Source organism: Pipra filicauda, unplaced genomic scaffold, assembly GCF_003945595.2.
Source record: "Pipra filicauda isolate LSUMZ 115617 unplaced genomic scaffold, ASM394559v2 scaffold213_size2393758_pilon, whole genome shotgun sequence".
Classification (NCBI taxonomy): Eukaryota; Metazoa; Chordata; class Aves; order Passeriformes; family Pipridae; genus Pipra; species Pipra filicauda.
In genome coordinates this window covers 1,136,253-1,149,029 of record NW_024104325.1, presented here as the reverse complement: position 1 = coordinate 1,149,029, position 12,777 = coordinate 1,136,253, and the positions used below count along the sequence as shown (strand labels likewise).

The 12,777-nt window shown below is 46.6% G+C and overlaps 1 protein-coding gene and 2 long non-coding RNA genes across 4 annotated transcripts; 1 reads left to right on the top strand and 2 right to left on the bottom strand.

Annotated features, from left to right (window-relative positions):
- Window positions 1–212: 212 nt before the first annotated feature.
- On the bottom strand, window positions 213–661 carry BBIP1 (BBSome interacting protein 1). Its single transcript, XM_039381131.1, has 2 exons — window positions 574–661; window positions 213–500 (listed from the first exon to the last, which is right to left on the bottom strand). Exons 1-2 carry the CDS (start codon window positions 617–619, stop codon window positions 325–327), a joined length of 222 nt encoding a protein of 73 aa, XP_039237065.1. The 5' UTR covers window positions 620–661; the 3' UTR covers window positions 213–324.
- A 374-nt stretch (window positions 662–1,035) lies between these two features.
- On the top strand, window positions 1,036–6,426 carry LOC113995361. 2 transcript variants are annotated; one of them, XR_003543372.2, is made up of 5 exons: window positions 1,036–2,005; window positions 3,725–3,879; window positions 4,265–4,367; window positions 4,669–4,827; window positions 6,188–6,426. It is a non-coding gene; the product is annotated as an uncharacterized LOC113995361 (long non-coding RNA). The 2 variants fall into 2 exon arrangements; XR_003543373.2 differs by lacking the exon at window positions 4,669–4,827.
- LOC120323221 lies at window positions 3,596–12,635 on the bottom strand. The gene is made up of 2 exons (XR_005563493.1): window positions 11,997–12,635; window positions 3,596–3,808 (listed from the first exon to the last, which is right to left on the bottom strand). It is a non-coding gene; the product is annotated as an uncharacterized LOC120323221 (long non-coding RNA).
- Window positions 12,636–12,777: the final 142 nt, after the last annotated feature.

The window sequence follows — 12,777 nt, the reverse complement described above, 5'->3', positions numbered from 1 at the left end:
GCGGGTCTGGTAAACCCCGCTTAGAGCAGTGGGGTTGTGTAACTTGGCTCCTCCCGCGGTCTGCCAGGGCTCTCCCAGAACAGCTCCTGCCGAGGGCGGTTCTGGTACCTCTAAAGCCGCGTTTAAAACCTCGCCTTTGAAGCGACCAGCGGAACTTCTACACGAAAAGCACCCGACACGCGGCCTCCCCCGCCCAGCGCAGCACCACCTCCTGCGTTCCAGGCCAGACTTTAATCCGCAAGCCCCGTTACAAAGCGCTACCTCGATCGCGGGAGCGGCCCCGCCAGGCTCGGCCCCGCCAGGCTCGGCGCCCCCCGCCCGGGGCTATGGCTGGGCCGGCGCGGCCCCCGCGGACGGCGGCGGGGCCCCCTCGGGCGGCTGCGCGGCCTCCAGCGCCGCCCGCTGCAGCTTCTCCAGCTTCTCCAGCGACACCGACTTGAGCGGCAGGATCTTGGGCTTGCACAGCACCATGGTGGCCGCGTCCTCCACCGACAACTGTCCTGAGGGGGGAGAAGGGCGGTGCGTGAGCGCCGGGCCGGGCGGGCCGGGCTGAGCCGCGCCCGCGGGCCGTACCTTGCTTGGGCAGCACCTCCCGCAGCGCTCCCGTCCCCTCCGGCATGGCGGCTCCGCACGGGACCGCCGGCGGGAGAACTACAGCTCCCAGCGCACCCCGCGCGGCGCCCCGCCCGCCCTTTGCTTGTCGTGCCCTCCCGGTGCATGCTGGGAGTGGTAGGCCTAGCGGGAGCGCTGGCTGCCAACGTGCGCGCTGGGAATTGTAGTCCGTGGCGTGGCGCTGCGCCGGGGCAGCGCCGGGCGGGACGGGAGTGGCTCCGCCGGGGCTGTCCCGGGGCCGGGATGCCGCTCCCTGCCTCAGCTGCGCCGGGCTCTGCACTGGGGCGGTGCCGTCCCACCTGCGCGGGCCTGCCCGGCTCCGGCGAGCCGCTGCCTGCCCGCCCGCCGGGGCCGCCACACCTCCCCCCGCTCGCCTCAAACCTGGGCTTTGGGGCGCTTTTATGTTTTTTGTTTTTTTTTTTTTTTTTTTTTTTTTGTTTGTTTGTTTGTTTTGTTTTGTTGTTTTTTTGTTTTTTGTTTTGTTTTACAGAAAAGCCTCAGCAGACACCGTCCAGCAGATAGGCGTGGCCAGGGCGTACGCGTCCCGGTGTTCATTTCCAGGCAGCGCCTCGGGATTCGCGACGTGAATCAAGGTCCTGTTTGACATGTAAACAGCAGTAAAAGCCGGTGTCTTTCTAAACACCGAGAGATTAAATGTCGCCGAACCTGATGGGCCAGCGTACCGGGATCCCCCCCGCCCCCCAAGAGGATAGGTTCGCCTTTTGGAAGATCCTTGCCGCTGGGAGCAGCTTCCCTGGGAAACCCCCCTGGGGAGCCGCGGTTTGACCCGGTGTCGGCGGACAGGGATTTGCCTATCCGGGGCCTCTGCGATGTCCCAGCAAGCCCTGATTCCGGGACGTGGTGTAATTTTAGAGTTTGCTAATGAGCTTGCCTGTGTGCCCGGCACACAGTGTGTGCCTTGAGGATTGGCAGTGCAGGCTGGTAATCCTGCTAACCTGGCCCTGGCAGGTGATGACAACTCCTTTAATTGTTCTAGGATTGAGAGCTGGCTTCTTGCTATGCACAGAGCCTGGCGTGGATGAGTAAAATGAGGGAGAAAATTATTTTTGCTAATAATTCTTTTCCATTCTACCTTGATGGTGGCTGTCGGCATGCTCCCCTCTGCAAGCTTAGGCACCGTGCTGGACCTGTCAGCTGTGGGATCCAAGGCTTAGGTTTGCTGGGACATAAAACTGTGATAAAACATTTATGTTCCAGTAAGCGACACCTCTCTGATAGTTATTTAAAGTCTCTGTCTGCATTGTTCAGAACTATTTCCTTTTTCCTCTAAGCAACCTAGAGTAGGAAGCTGACGGTCCCTCAGGTAACCCGCTTTCACCTCGCTGGAAGCCTCGCCTGATGTTGGATTGGAGGCCAGCAGAACCCACAGAGGGTGAGAGTGGGTCTCCTCCTTCCTGCCTTTTGTGGAGCTGGCCAAAGATAACACTTCTGGGTTGGTCCCGGGTAGCGCAGAAATGGGCCCTTTTTGTTGTTACTCACATACTCCACTCTCAGGTCAGAAAGCTGGCATGGATGACGCTGTAAAATGGACGTGCTCGCTTGGGACATCCTTCTCTACTCTTTGAAGTGCTCAGAAGCATTCTGACTGATTTCAATGGGAAAAGATTCTTTGTCTGATGTGTTAGTCCATGTGCCAATTAGTATTTTGTACTGACTGGAAGGGAAAGGACTAGGGATGGATTTATGATGGATGTTTGTAGAGCAGGGCATTTTAAACAGTAAGTGAAATTTGCAGATCAGTAATTCGGTAGTTGTTTGTTTTTAAAAAACAATTCAGCATCTTAGATATGGCTATGGCTGAAAGCGAACATAAAAGACAGTGAGTTATGACTGAAAATTCCACACTGTGGAACCAAGAATTATTCCCATGGTAAAAAATACGGCCTGTGGAGCAACAGAAATAAACTGAAAGCAAGGTGTTATAAATCAAATTGGAGGCCAGGTTTTTTGCCAGGGTCCTTCACAGTGCCAGAGACTGCCTGGAGTCCAGCATTATGTGAGGACGGGCGTTTGGAGCCTGTGTCAGTCATGTAGGGAATCACTTTTCAAATGCAGTTTTCCTGCCAACGGGGTTTGTTTGCTTGGTGATAAGAAACAATGGTCAGCTCGATTTGTTACATGAGCATTTTAGTGACTGAGAAGTGGAGTCTGGCATCCTATACTAAATCCATTTTCTTAGTTACTCAAATGCCAGCTTGGCAGCTTATTTAAAAAGCTGATAGTACTGGGACAGATGTGACTGTGGAGGTTGTTTCCAACAGTCTCTTGTAAGTCTACTTTTAAGACACCTCTCTCAGTTGGGAAAAAACCCCACAGTTACCACCTTCAGGACTGGGAGGTCTGGATGAGAGAGAGAGGCATAGGCATTGTCTGCAGCTTAATATCCTACTTTTCAAAGTGCCTTAAAAACAGTACTGAGTTTAGTTTTGAGTAAGGCTGATTTATTCACCAGAGTGGTATTAGCTATACTTAAGAGGGAAAAGCATGTCATGGAGGACATAATTCCCCTTGTTTTGTTGGAAAAGAAGCAAGAAGAGAAGTTGTGACTTTTCTAATTACAGATGAGGGATCAAATCTTTCCCTATGCTGAAGAAAGCATAGTTATACCCCATTTTTTTGCCATTTTTGGTCTCTGGGATCAACATGTGCTTGAACATACACTCATTTCTCTCATGGACCTTTCCAGTTTCCAGAAATAGCTAGAAAGTTATTTGCCAAAACCTTTCAATCTGGGAAAAAGCACCGTGCACTTGCAGTGGGTCTGTGCTGAGTCAGTGCATTATCTCGGTGTCACCCCACGTGGCTGGAGAAATCAGAACTAGACTACAACCATCATGATGCCCAGGTCTCAAGTTGTGTCCCTGTGGCATGCAGCTTCCCAAGTCCTGAGACTTGATCTTCAGATAAAACCCAGTGTTAGAGAAAACGTGAGTGTGGTATCCATGGAGAGGACAACACGCTCTCGGTTGCACATCCTTGTTTTACTGATGTCACAAACAAGTTATTCTTGTACACTGCAGAGAGCCTCACAACCACAAAACCAGCAATAATTTTATAAATGATAAGCTTGTTTTCCTCCTCCTCTTCCCAGATACTCCGAGTGCAGCAGACAGCAGAGATGTGCATTGCTGGAATCCAGAGTGTTTCGTAATTTGGCAGCCACTTGCTGAAAGCCCTGCAGATACAAAACAACACTTATTTCAAGTCTTGAGAAACATCTACTAAGTAGAAGAAAAAAGCATTTAGGTGAAGCAATGTTGCCAATCCCATTTGTTTATGAGGCTTGGTTTTTGTCTCTGTACATTTTAAATGCTTTTTATTTTCCTTCTGCTTTTTGAGCCTTTCAAGTTCACGTTTTCCATGTTTTCCATATAACAAGAAAGTCTGGAATCAAGTCCTTACTTTAAAAAACAAAAATTTGGTTCAGAGTCCTGTATAATCATGTAGCTCCAGACAAAGGGTGTTTAAAAATAAAGCCGCTTTGATGAGAACTACCCATCTTGAAGGTGACTTTCTCTCCTGAGTTTAAGTACATACTTTGTTGACAGTTTAAGAAGCTTTTAACAGCACCTGATCTGTGTTTGCTTTCCACTCAGATCTCTCTCTCTTTTCTTCTTTTCTAAAAATCTAGAGCGTGTTTCACCTCTATATGTGCTGACAAGATCAGAAGTGCAGGGTGCCAGCATGACTGTGACTGTGTTGAACAATGCACACCAATGCTTTCAGAAATACAGGTGCAGATTTCATGCAATTGTCTCCTTAAGCTGCTGAGTGGTACCATGGGACACAGAGCCCAACTTCAGAGACCGGAGGAGGAAGGTGGTTTGGGTTTACTGGGTGGGGTAGGGCGGGGAACAGAAAGCCTGGTGTGACTCCCTGAGGGAATCCCAAAGAATCCCAAATGCCTTCAGAGCCTGAAGCTTGATAGCTTGTGTTTAACCCAGTCCTTGTTTTTGAAAGGGAGTTGACAGACGAGTGATTTCTTTTAGTTGAGCTTTCAGAATATACTTATTTTAAATTTGTTGTTTGGTGCAGTGGGATCCTCAAGCTGTATGCAAAAGACAAGAAGGAGATGACCCTATTCAGTGTGATGATTTTTCTTTCACTGCTACATACGTAAAAGTGTCTGGAAATCTATTATCCAAGGGACACAAAAGCAGCTTTTTGACAGGCTGCTCTTCCTGCTAAAACCTGGTAAATGCAGAGACCTGACTGTGTGTAAGTCCCATCCTGGGCTCCCAGGCCAAATGCTCTATCCTGGCATTTCTAGGAGGTTACTGCTCTACTTGTGTGGTTTGAATCGCTTAAGTCTTTGGCCCTGTGCCTTGGAGTGCCAGCAGAGGCATGCTGTAATTGCCCGTAAATGCACCGTCTGTCATATTATTGTTTAATTATTCCAGCTTCTTACCGCCACACACTGCTCAGTGTCTCTCTTGCTATCTTTATTTAATTGAGTGGAAAAAATTTGAGACTTGTGCTTCACTTACATCACTTTGTTTTTACTCAGCTTCGCTGGATCCTATGATGAAGTCCTACCTTTTGTATGCAGAAGTCAGTCTTCTGTATAGAAAAACTATTGTCAATATCTAAAGCATATGTTAGAAAGAGAATCAATATTTTAACACATGGTGAAGTCAAACCATAAATTTCCTGACACAGACAAATGATTGTATTATTCTGCCTTGAAACACTACTCCTCCCCCCGAGAAACAAGAGAGGGAAAGAAAACTCTTGAATAACTAAGCCCTTGTCCTCACAATGCAGGACTGTTCTTAGCCTGTTGCTCTGTGTTGCTTCTTTCTTTTCTGTCTACTAACTCTCTCTTTTTTTGTGTGTGTCAAATGCCTTCCTTTTCAAGACCTGTCTTTCCCTAGCCCATCCCTGTTCATCTGTTCCAGACTATTACCGGGATGTCGGCTCTTTCCTGAGATCAGCTTGTGATGACCAGTTCCACTGCCAACTTGCTACCATTTCAAATATGTCTGTGCTTCCTCACAGCCTTGCAACCAGCCCCTTATTAATGTGTGTTGAAAAAATAATCTTTCAGAGCTCTCTCCAACACTCTCAATGTCCGTATGGCCTATAAAAAAACTTGGCAGCACACTGACTGCTTTTCTTTCCTCATGCTCCCTGTGTCTGTGACAAATGTATGTCATTTTCCTGGTCTTCCACCTCTGAATCGAAACACTTCTTGCACAGCCCCTGCACACAGATCAAGGCTCTTCTGCAATACAACAATAATAATAAGTATTAGGGTTGCTGGCACTCACGCTGCTCTACTTTTCATGGCTCTGGGCAGAAAGAGTTTCATGATGTCCTTTTGGAAGATCTATTTGCACCTGAATGATCTGGTTTTCAGGTTTGGTTTTTTTTTTTAGAAATCCTCAGCTGAAACTTTCCTCTACAGGTGTACTCCCTATAATGCCTGGCTCCCTAACTGAGCCAGCATCATTATTGGGGTGGTTCTTTTCACTTCCTCTAGCTGAACTGTAAGATTACTCATTACATACTATTTTCTGATTTGTTTTATTTTTCATCCCTCTCTTTTCTGCAGGAAAGAGCAATTTATATTAGGATTGGAATTCACTTCAGGCTTTACTGCTATTTGTCACCACTCAGGAAACCCATCCCTAGCTCTAGGAGAACACTCAATCCCTGCTGACAGCCTGGAAGAGGAAGAGAAAATAGCAGAGCTGCAGCTATTAAGACCAACAGGCAAATATTTTATTCAAACTCAACTTTTTCTTCCCGAGTTACTTTTAAAGAATATTTTTCTGTTTGTGGGAATGTGAATGTGGGTTGTTTGTTTGTTTGTTTGTTTGTTTTCCTGGGGACTCTTCTATTCAGCCACTTCATCTTCTCCCACCTTTCAGACAGCAGAGCTTGCAGCAGTGACAAGATGTAATCCTAAGTAAAACTGCCTCTGCCTGTGGCCTTGGTTAACCTGCTGGCAGTGATACGTGCCTGGGCACGGGGCAACTGTTTTACACAGCTCAGCATGGACGTGCTGCCACTCCCAGTCACTTTTAGGACCCAGCTGAGTTGTTTACAGCAATCTCAAAAAAAGCTTGTAATAAAAATTGTTCTGCCTTCCTGAAGCCACCACTCCCAGAGACCTTTCCCCTTTCTTGTATACTGTGGGAGCCTCCTTCCTTTGGCTTCACACCTTTATCAGCTGAAAATGATCCAGTACAGAACTGGTTGTTGTCAGGCTCTCCCTTAGAAAGATGGGCTACACTGCCACTCTGTTGTGACTGTTGAGAACTGGAAGATCAGAGAGGAACGCAGGGAAGTGGAAGCCTGCACCCTCTTTTATGTGGAACAGAGTCAGGATATGCCCTTGTATAAAGTTCAGCAGAGGAAAACTTGGGCTACACTCGCATTCCTACATACCATGCCGTACCAGTCAGCCTGGTACTAATCTTCACGGACCTTTGAAGGCATGAAACAACATGCAGTGTAAATGAAATCTAAGCCACACCATACCAGATTATTGGTGCTAGCCAGTTTTAGAAGACTGACACAAGAGCCAAGTGAAACAGGTACAGTGGTAGGAGATGCCTTGTACCACCTGCAGGCACACAGACCCACAGCACTTGTGCAGCATCCGAGTCCAAAAGCAATGTGCAGCATGTAAAGAGCTGGGGAACCCAGGGCCACTTAGACTTGAATGCACTTTCCTGGGGAGGAAGTGGCTTTTCCCTTGGAAAGCTCAACTCCCCAGGGTCTGAATGAGGTCAATGGAAAAAGTGATTTCTTCAGAATATGATTCAGAGTGCCTAAGCATAGTCTTATCTTATTGACTACAGGCAAAGCTCAACCTCTGTAGATTTAAACTAGCTTTTGTGAATACCCATCCCCTCTTGCCCCTTAATTGTGGGAGTTACACTAGTCCTGGACATGGTTAGTTCTTGGTAGGCCCACTACCTACTGAAATTCAGGTGCTGCAAACCTCAGCTCGGAGAAGCACAGAATTTCCTGTTGGATCCTGCTTTGTCCTTTTGAATTACCCTGCGATGTCAGAAATGGCTTTGCAAGTACCAGAAGAACGAAGTCAAGAAAGGTTGATTTCTTTAGGGATGCCCTGATTGGAGCTGGAATAATCAGCATCTGTTTTAGTTTAACTGAGTTTTTCATTCTGGCCTTTCTCCCCTTTCAAAGGCAACTGAAGCCTTTAATTTGCTCTGTCTTTTCACTGCAGAGAAAAGTAGGAGTTTCTAACAGCCGATACTATCCTGTGTAGAATAGCTACACTAAAAAAATAGTTTATTGTCTGTTGTGAATGAAAAAGCTCTTGCTTTTTTGTTTGTTGTGTTGACTTTGAAAGATAAATTGTTTGAACTGGTTGACTCTCCATTTGTATAAATGAAGATTAGCTTCTTGATAGCCTGCTGGATTTGCAGTTTTCTCTTGAACTAAATAAACCGAAGAACTGCTGGCCCAGGGGCAGTTAGGACACAGTGCATACTGGAAGAAGTTTGTGTGCATACAAGTAAGAGAAAATAACTTCATGCATGGCATTTTGGATGTGCTGGTTTAGTGTTGATATGTCCTGTCGTTCCATCTGGAAGAGCTCCTGTAAGACCTAGGAAGCCTGCTTAAAAAATTGCTAATAGACATAGATAGGTGGCTAATGAGTTGAAAGTTGAAGTTGGCAGGACAAAAATTGTTTTTTACACAAAGTTCTACAACCCTAAATCATGCTGCTTGTTTTTGAGAACATAGGTACTCGGTCCTTTTATCATGCATTTGCTTTGTAGAAAAAAAATGGAGAAAAAAGCCAAAATAACTTCAAGTAAGCAGACCTGGCTCTGAACATATAAAAGGAACAGAGAGTAAAAATAGCAACATCTTACTGTACTGAGTCCTTCAACAGAGAACCACATTTTGAGGTTCTTCTTTGCATCCTCCTTTGTATTGCAAAGGCACCTTGCCCCAAGCAGAAACTTTTGCTCTGGGGAGGCAGTCTCTGTTTTCAGTGGGACAGAGCTTGGTGTCAGCCACTCGATTGCAGTATCAGCTTCTACACATTGACAAGGGCTCTGACTGTCCACGTGCATCCTCCAGGCATGGTTTCTGTGCCTTACTCTGTACCCTTCAGCTTCTGAGTTGTGCCAACTGGTCCAGCCTTCCCCGTCTTTGTATACTCATAATAAAGGCAGTGGAGCCAAAGTGACAATCAGGGGGAAGATAGAAAAGAATGACAAAGGCATACACTATTTTTGTGATGGGTATGATAGTCACAAAATGAAGTCGGCTTTGTTGTGCCATCAGCCTTCAAAACATGCTTCTCTCTCCCAGAATAGAGACCCATTACAAACTTTGGCTAAGAGAATGAAGCCAAACTTCTGATAAAGCAATTATTCAAAAGGAAAAGGGATAGGATAGGGCAGGAAGATCTGATAGACTGAGGTGTGGATGAAAAGATAAAAACCTAGGACAGGGAACTTGGAGATTTGAGATGGGATAGAGGGAAACTGAGATACACAAAGAAAGAGAAACAGGGAATTAGAGGAGTTTTATGCTGAGACTGGCTGGTAAGGAACTGGCAGAATTCAGTTTGCCAGTACAAGAAACAAGAAGGAAAAGTGAAGGAAGTCAGGGGGATAGGCGGTGACATGAAGAACCAGGTAAGAGACTGAACTAGGACCTGATGTAGGGAACCAAAGTTGGAGACCCTATTGGAAGTTAAGAAAGGAGAGGCAGCCTGGGGAAGGAACAAGCGATCCAACTCTGAAAGTGGAGGCCAGGCACAGGCAAAGGGGAAGGGAATGGAGTAGCAGGGAAGAGCTGTGGGAAGCAGCCCCGCACAGGGCAGAGCAGAGGGGTATGTGGGTGGAAAGGGGCCCAACGGGCTGTGCTCGCTGGGACATCCTGACTTGCAGAGCTGGAAGTGGAACAGAGCTTCCCTGAGGCTGGCCTTCATATTGGCTCAGCCAGCAAAGAATTTGCTTCTTGTGCTGTCTGCCCCAGCCTGTGGTACAGAAACTACTGGAGCCGAGTGTCCTTGGACACAGCGGCAGCTGCCTGCCTGGGGGAGGAGAGCAGGCTTTCTTGTAGTTACATGACAAAAATTTTACAGTTGGGAGGAGGTAGTGAAAAGGCCACATGACCAAGAGAGAAAGGGTCAATTCATTAGTCTGGCAGCCACTAAATTAAGAAAAGGCAAGTGGGACCATTATATCAGAGGTATCTGAATTCAGTCAAAGATGATTCTGAAGTTGCTAGATTGATCTTGTGGTCAGCTTAAGCAAGTTTAACTAATTAATTGCTTTATTTTAGCTCATTGTGTAAGAGCTAGCTCTTAGTAAATCACACTGCTTTGTAGAAATACGCTTGAAACAACTGTGTAAATACTGAATAGCCTTAGGAGTGGTCTTATGAATCCACTGAATAATCCAAATTCCAACAGTCATCCCCCTCTGCTGCTGATTTAGATGGAGGATAACAGTCCTGTGCTGCTGCTTCTCTTTGAGTAAAAGGGACAGAAGTCTGTGTTGGGCACACAAAGGTGTCAGCATGGCTGATGACCCACGGAGGTGCTGTGATGCTGCATGATCTTGCACTGACAGTTGTCCTTTTCAGGAACACAGGAAATGCTACTGGTATTACAGGAGCATTAGGAAGCTTGCAAAGCCAAGCCTTTAAAAGTTAGGCAACGTTCAAATGCAATTGACAGTGAAACCTTAATTCAGAACGTTAATTCATTTCAGTGTGGATGCCAGTAATTCAAGGTCCTTGCACAGTCCTGTGGGTTTTCTGGGGCAATGAAGACTGAGGAACCTCTGACTTGCTATCTGTGGAGTTATCTTAAGGAGAGGTACTCAGTCACAGTACCACATGGTTCAAAATGTCAGCACAGTCTCCTGACCCTGAGAGACCCCTAACTAATAATTCTAAGGGTTGTGACTCTTATACTTGCCTTCTGCACTGGGACCGGTCTGCACCAATGAGATCTGGGGACAAACAGAACTGATGGAGACCGGGAGTCTGAGAGCAGAGCTTTCCAGCATCCAGTAGGAGGGTATAAAATTAACTACTCCATTTGTGCAGATTAAAAACAAATCTTGTACGTATGAATTCTGCCTTTGCAAAAATGTCTGTTAGTTCTGATTGTTGGCACAAGTATTACCACAGTATTGGTCTAATCTCATTTGACATATTTAAGGGATTGCAGCAGAAGGGTGGAGTTACCAGTGTAAATTTCTTGGCTGATTCCTCATATAGTGACAATTGTCCTGCTCTGCTTTATATCAGCTTTTCAGTTTTATGTTTTGTTATGAAAAGAGCAAATCAGGGTTTTTGAGTATAAAGCAATATTTTTTTTAGATTTAAAATCATAATTTTGAAAGCAAAGATAGTAGAAACAGAAACAGAATCTCTGAAAGAACCAGAGTAACATGTATCCTTTGTAAATACTTCAGTGCTAAGGCAACTGGGCAGTGTCACTTTGCACACAAAGAGCCTGAGAAATGTAAAGGTACATGGTCAACAAAACATTCAGATCCTCCCTACGTCTGGTGAATACACACTACAATCTTTTATTACAGAAGAGTGTGTTCAAATAAGTCACACAAGAAACACTTATTTCAGATTCCAAGCTTTCAGGGCAAAGTGTGTATTTCCATGTCTTGTAGAGGATTTTGCGCCGTTGACACGAGTTTTACTGAGTAATAAAAACAAATAAACATCCAGTCATTGTAATAAATATCGTCACTAGGAAATTACACTTGGTTTCTGCCCTGTGACCCACTATGCCAAAAAGTCAATTCTGCTTTTAATGCTGTCTAGCATTTATTAGTAAAAACCCATGTAACCACATTGAACTGCCTGGTTTGCCAAAGACTCACACAAAGGAAATTGGCAGAACCCAAAAAATTGAATGTGGGTAGCCTTGTTTCACTGAAACCGCCCTAGATGGTTGCCAAAAGTTGTAAAAAACCTGATGGAAATAGAAAAATCTCAGATTTGACTATCTGATGTAGGAAATAGCTACCAAATGGTTTTGATTCAGCTGAGGTGGCTGCTGTTTGTTTCAAACGTGAGCCAGTGGGACCAGTCCAGACCAGCAAGTACTGAGATCAGTTAGTAGACTCCCACTAGCTTGAATGTGTTTTAGAAATTAGAAAGTTAAGATACTACTGCAGTGCAGAATCTGTCTAGGTTTGAAAGGGGAACTGATTGCAACCACCTGAGAATTTAGCATTAAAAAGCTAAACCTTTCTCAGCAAAATACCAAAAGATCTGTTATAACAAGTCGTCAAAGAACTTGCTTTTAAATCCATCCAAAATCAAAGGACGAGTGATCACAGATGCTCTGCCACACTTGAGTGTACTTGTCTACACAGAGGTATGGCTGTTACCTTCTGAATGGCTGTTGCCATTTCTTGCAGCTCCCACATATCCCTTGCAAGAGCAGTTTGGTTGTGATATCTCCTACAGACAAAACAGTCAGCACATTGCTCGGAGATCATAGTATTTGCCAACTGGGGATAGTCCTGATTTTGTCAAAAAAGGAAATGTGGAAATGTCACAGTCCCCTGGCCCATCTCTTTGGCAATGTCTCAGTACCTAAAGGTGACTTGCAGCAAGAGCGGGGTGGCTATGCCATGAACACAGCACTGAGGAGAGTGACTTCATACCAGGTCATTGTATCAGAATTTCTGATCCTGCCTGTGCTGGGGGCAAATTCTCCAGTTAAACTGTTGGAATGGCAGGAAAACACTTCCTGTTTGTTGTAATACTTTAATTCGAGTTGCAGTCAGTCACCGGCGGAGCTGTGGGGCTGACCTCCTCACCCGGGGGGATCTCGACAGCGGTGGCACCACGGTAGGTTCCACTGGGATGTGCGGAGCGCAGGGTCCCCGTCCAGGCTGCCCGGCGGGTGCGAGGCTTGCGGGACACGGGATCAGCGCAGAGACAGCGGGGAGCCCTGCTCGGGGAGCCGGGGGGACGCTGGAGCGGGCCCCGGGAGCGCGGCGGTGCAGCCCGCACAGCCCCGGTCCCGCACGGCCCCGGTCCCGCACGGCTCCGCTCCCGCCCCGCTCCCGCCGTCGCCAGGGGTAACGCGGCGCTTCCGCCGTAACCTGGAAGCGCTCGGTGTCCGCGGTCCCGCCCCGAGTGCCGCGGGAGGGCCGTGGGCGG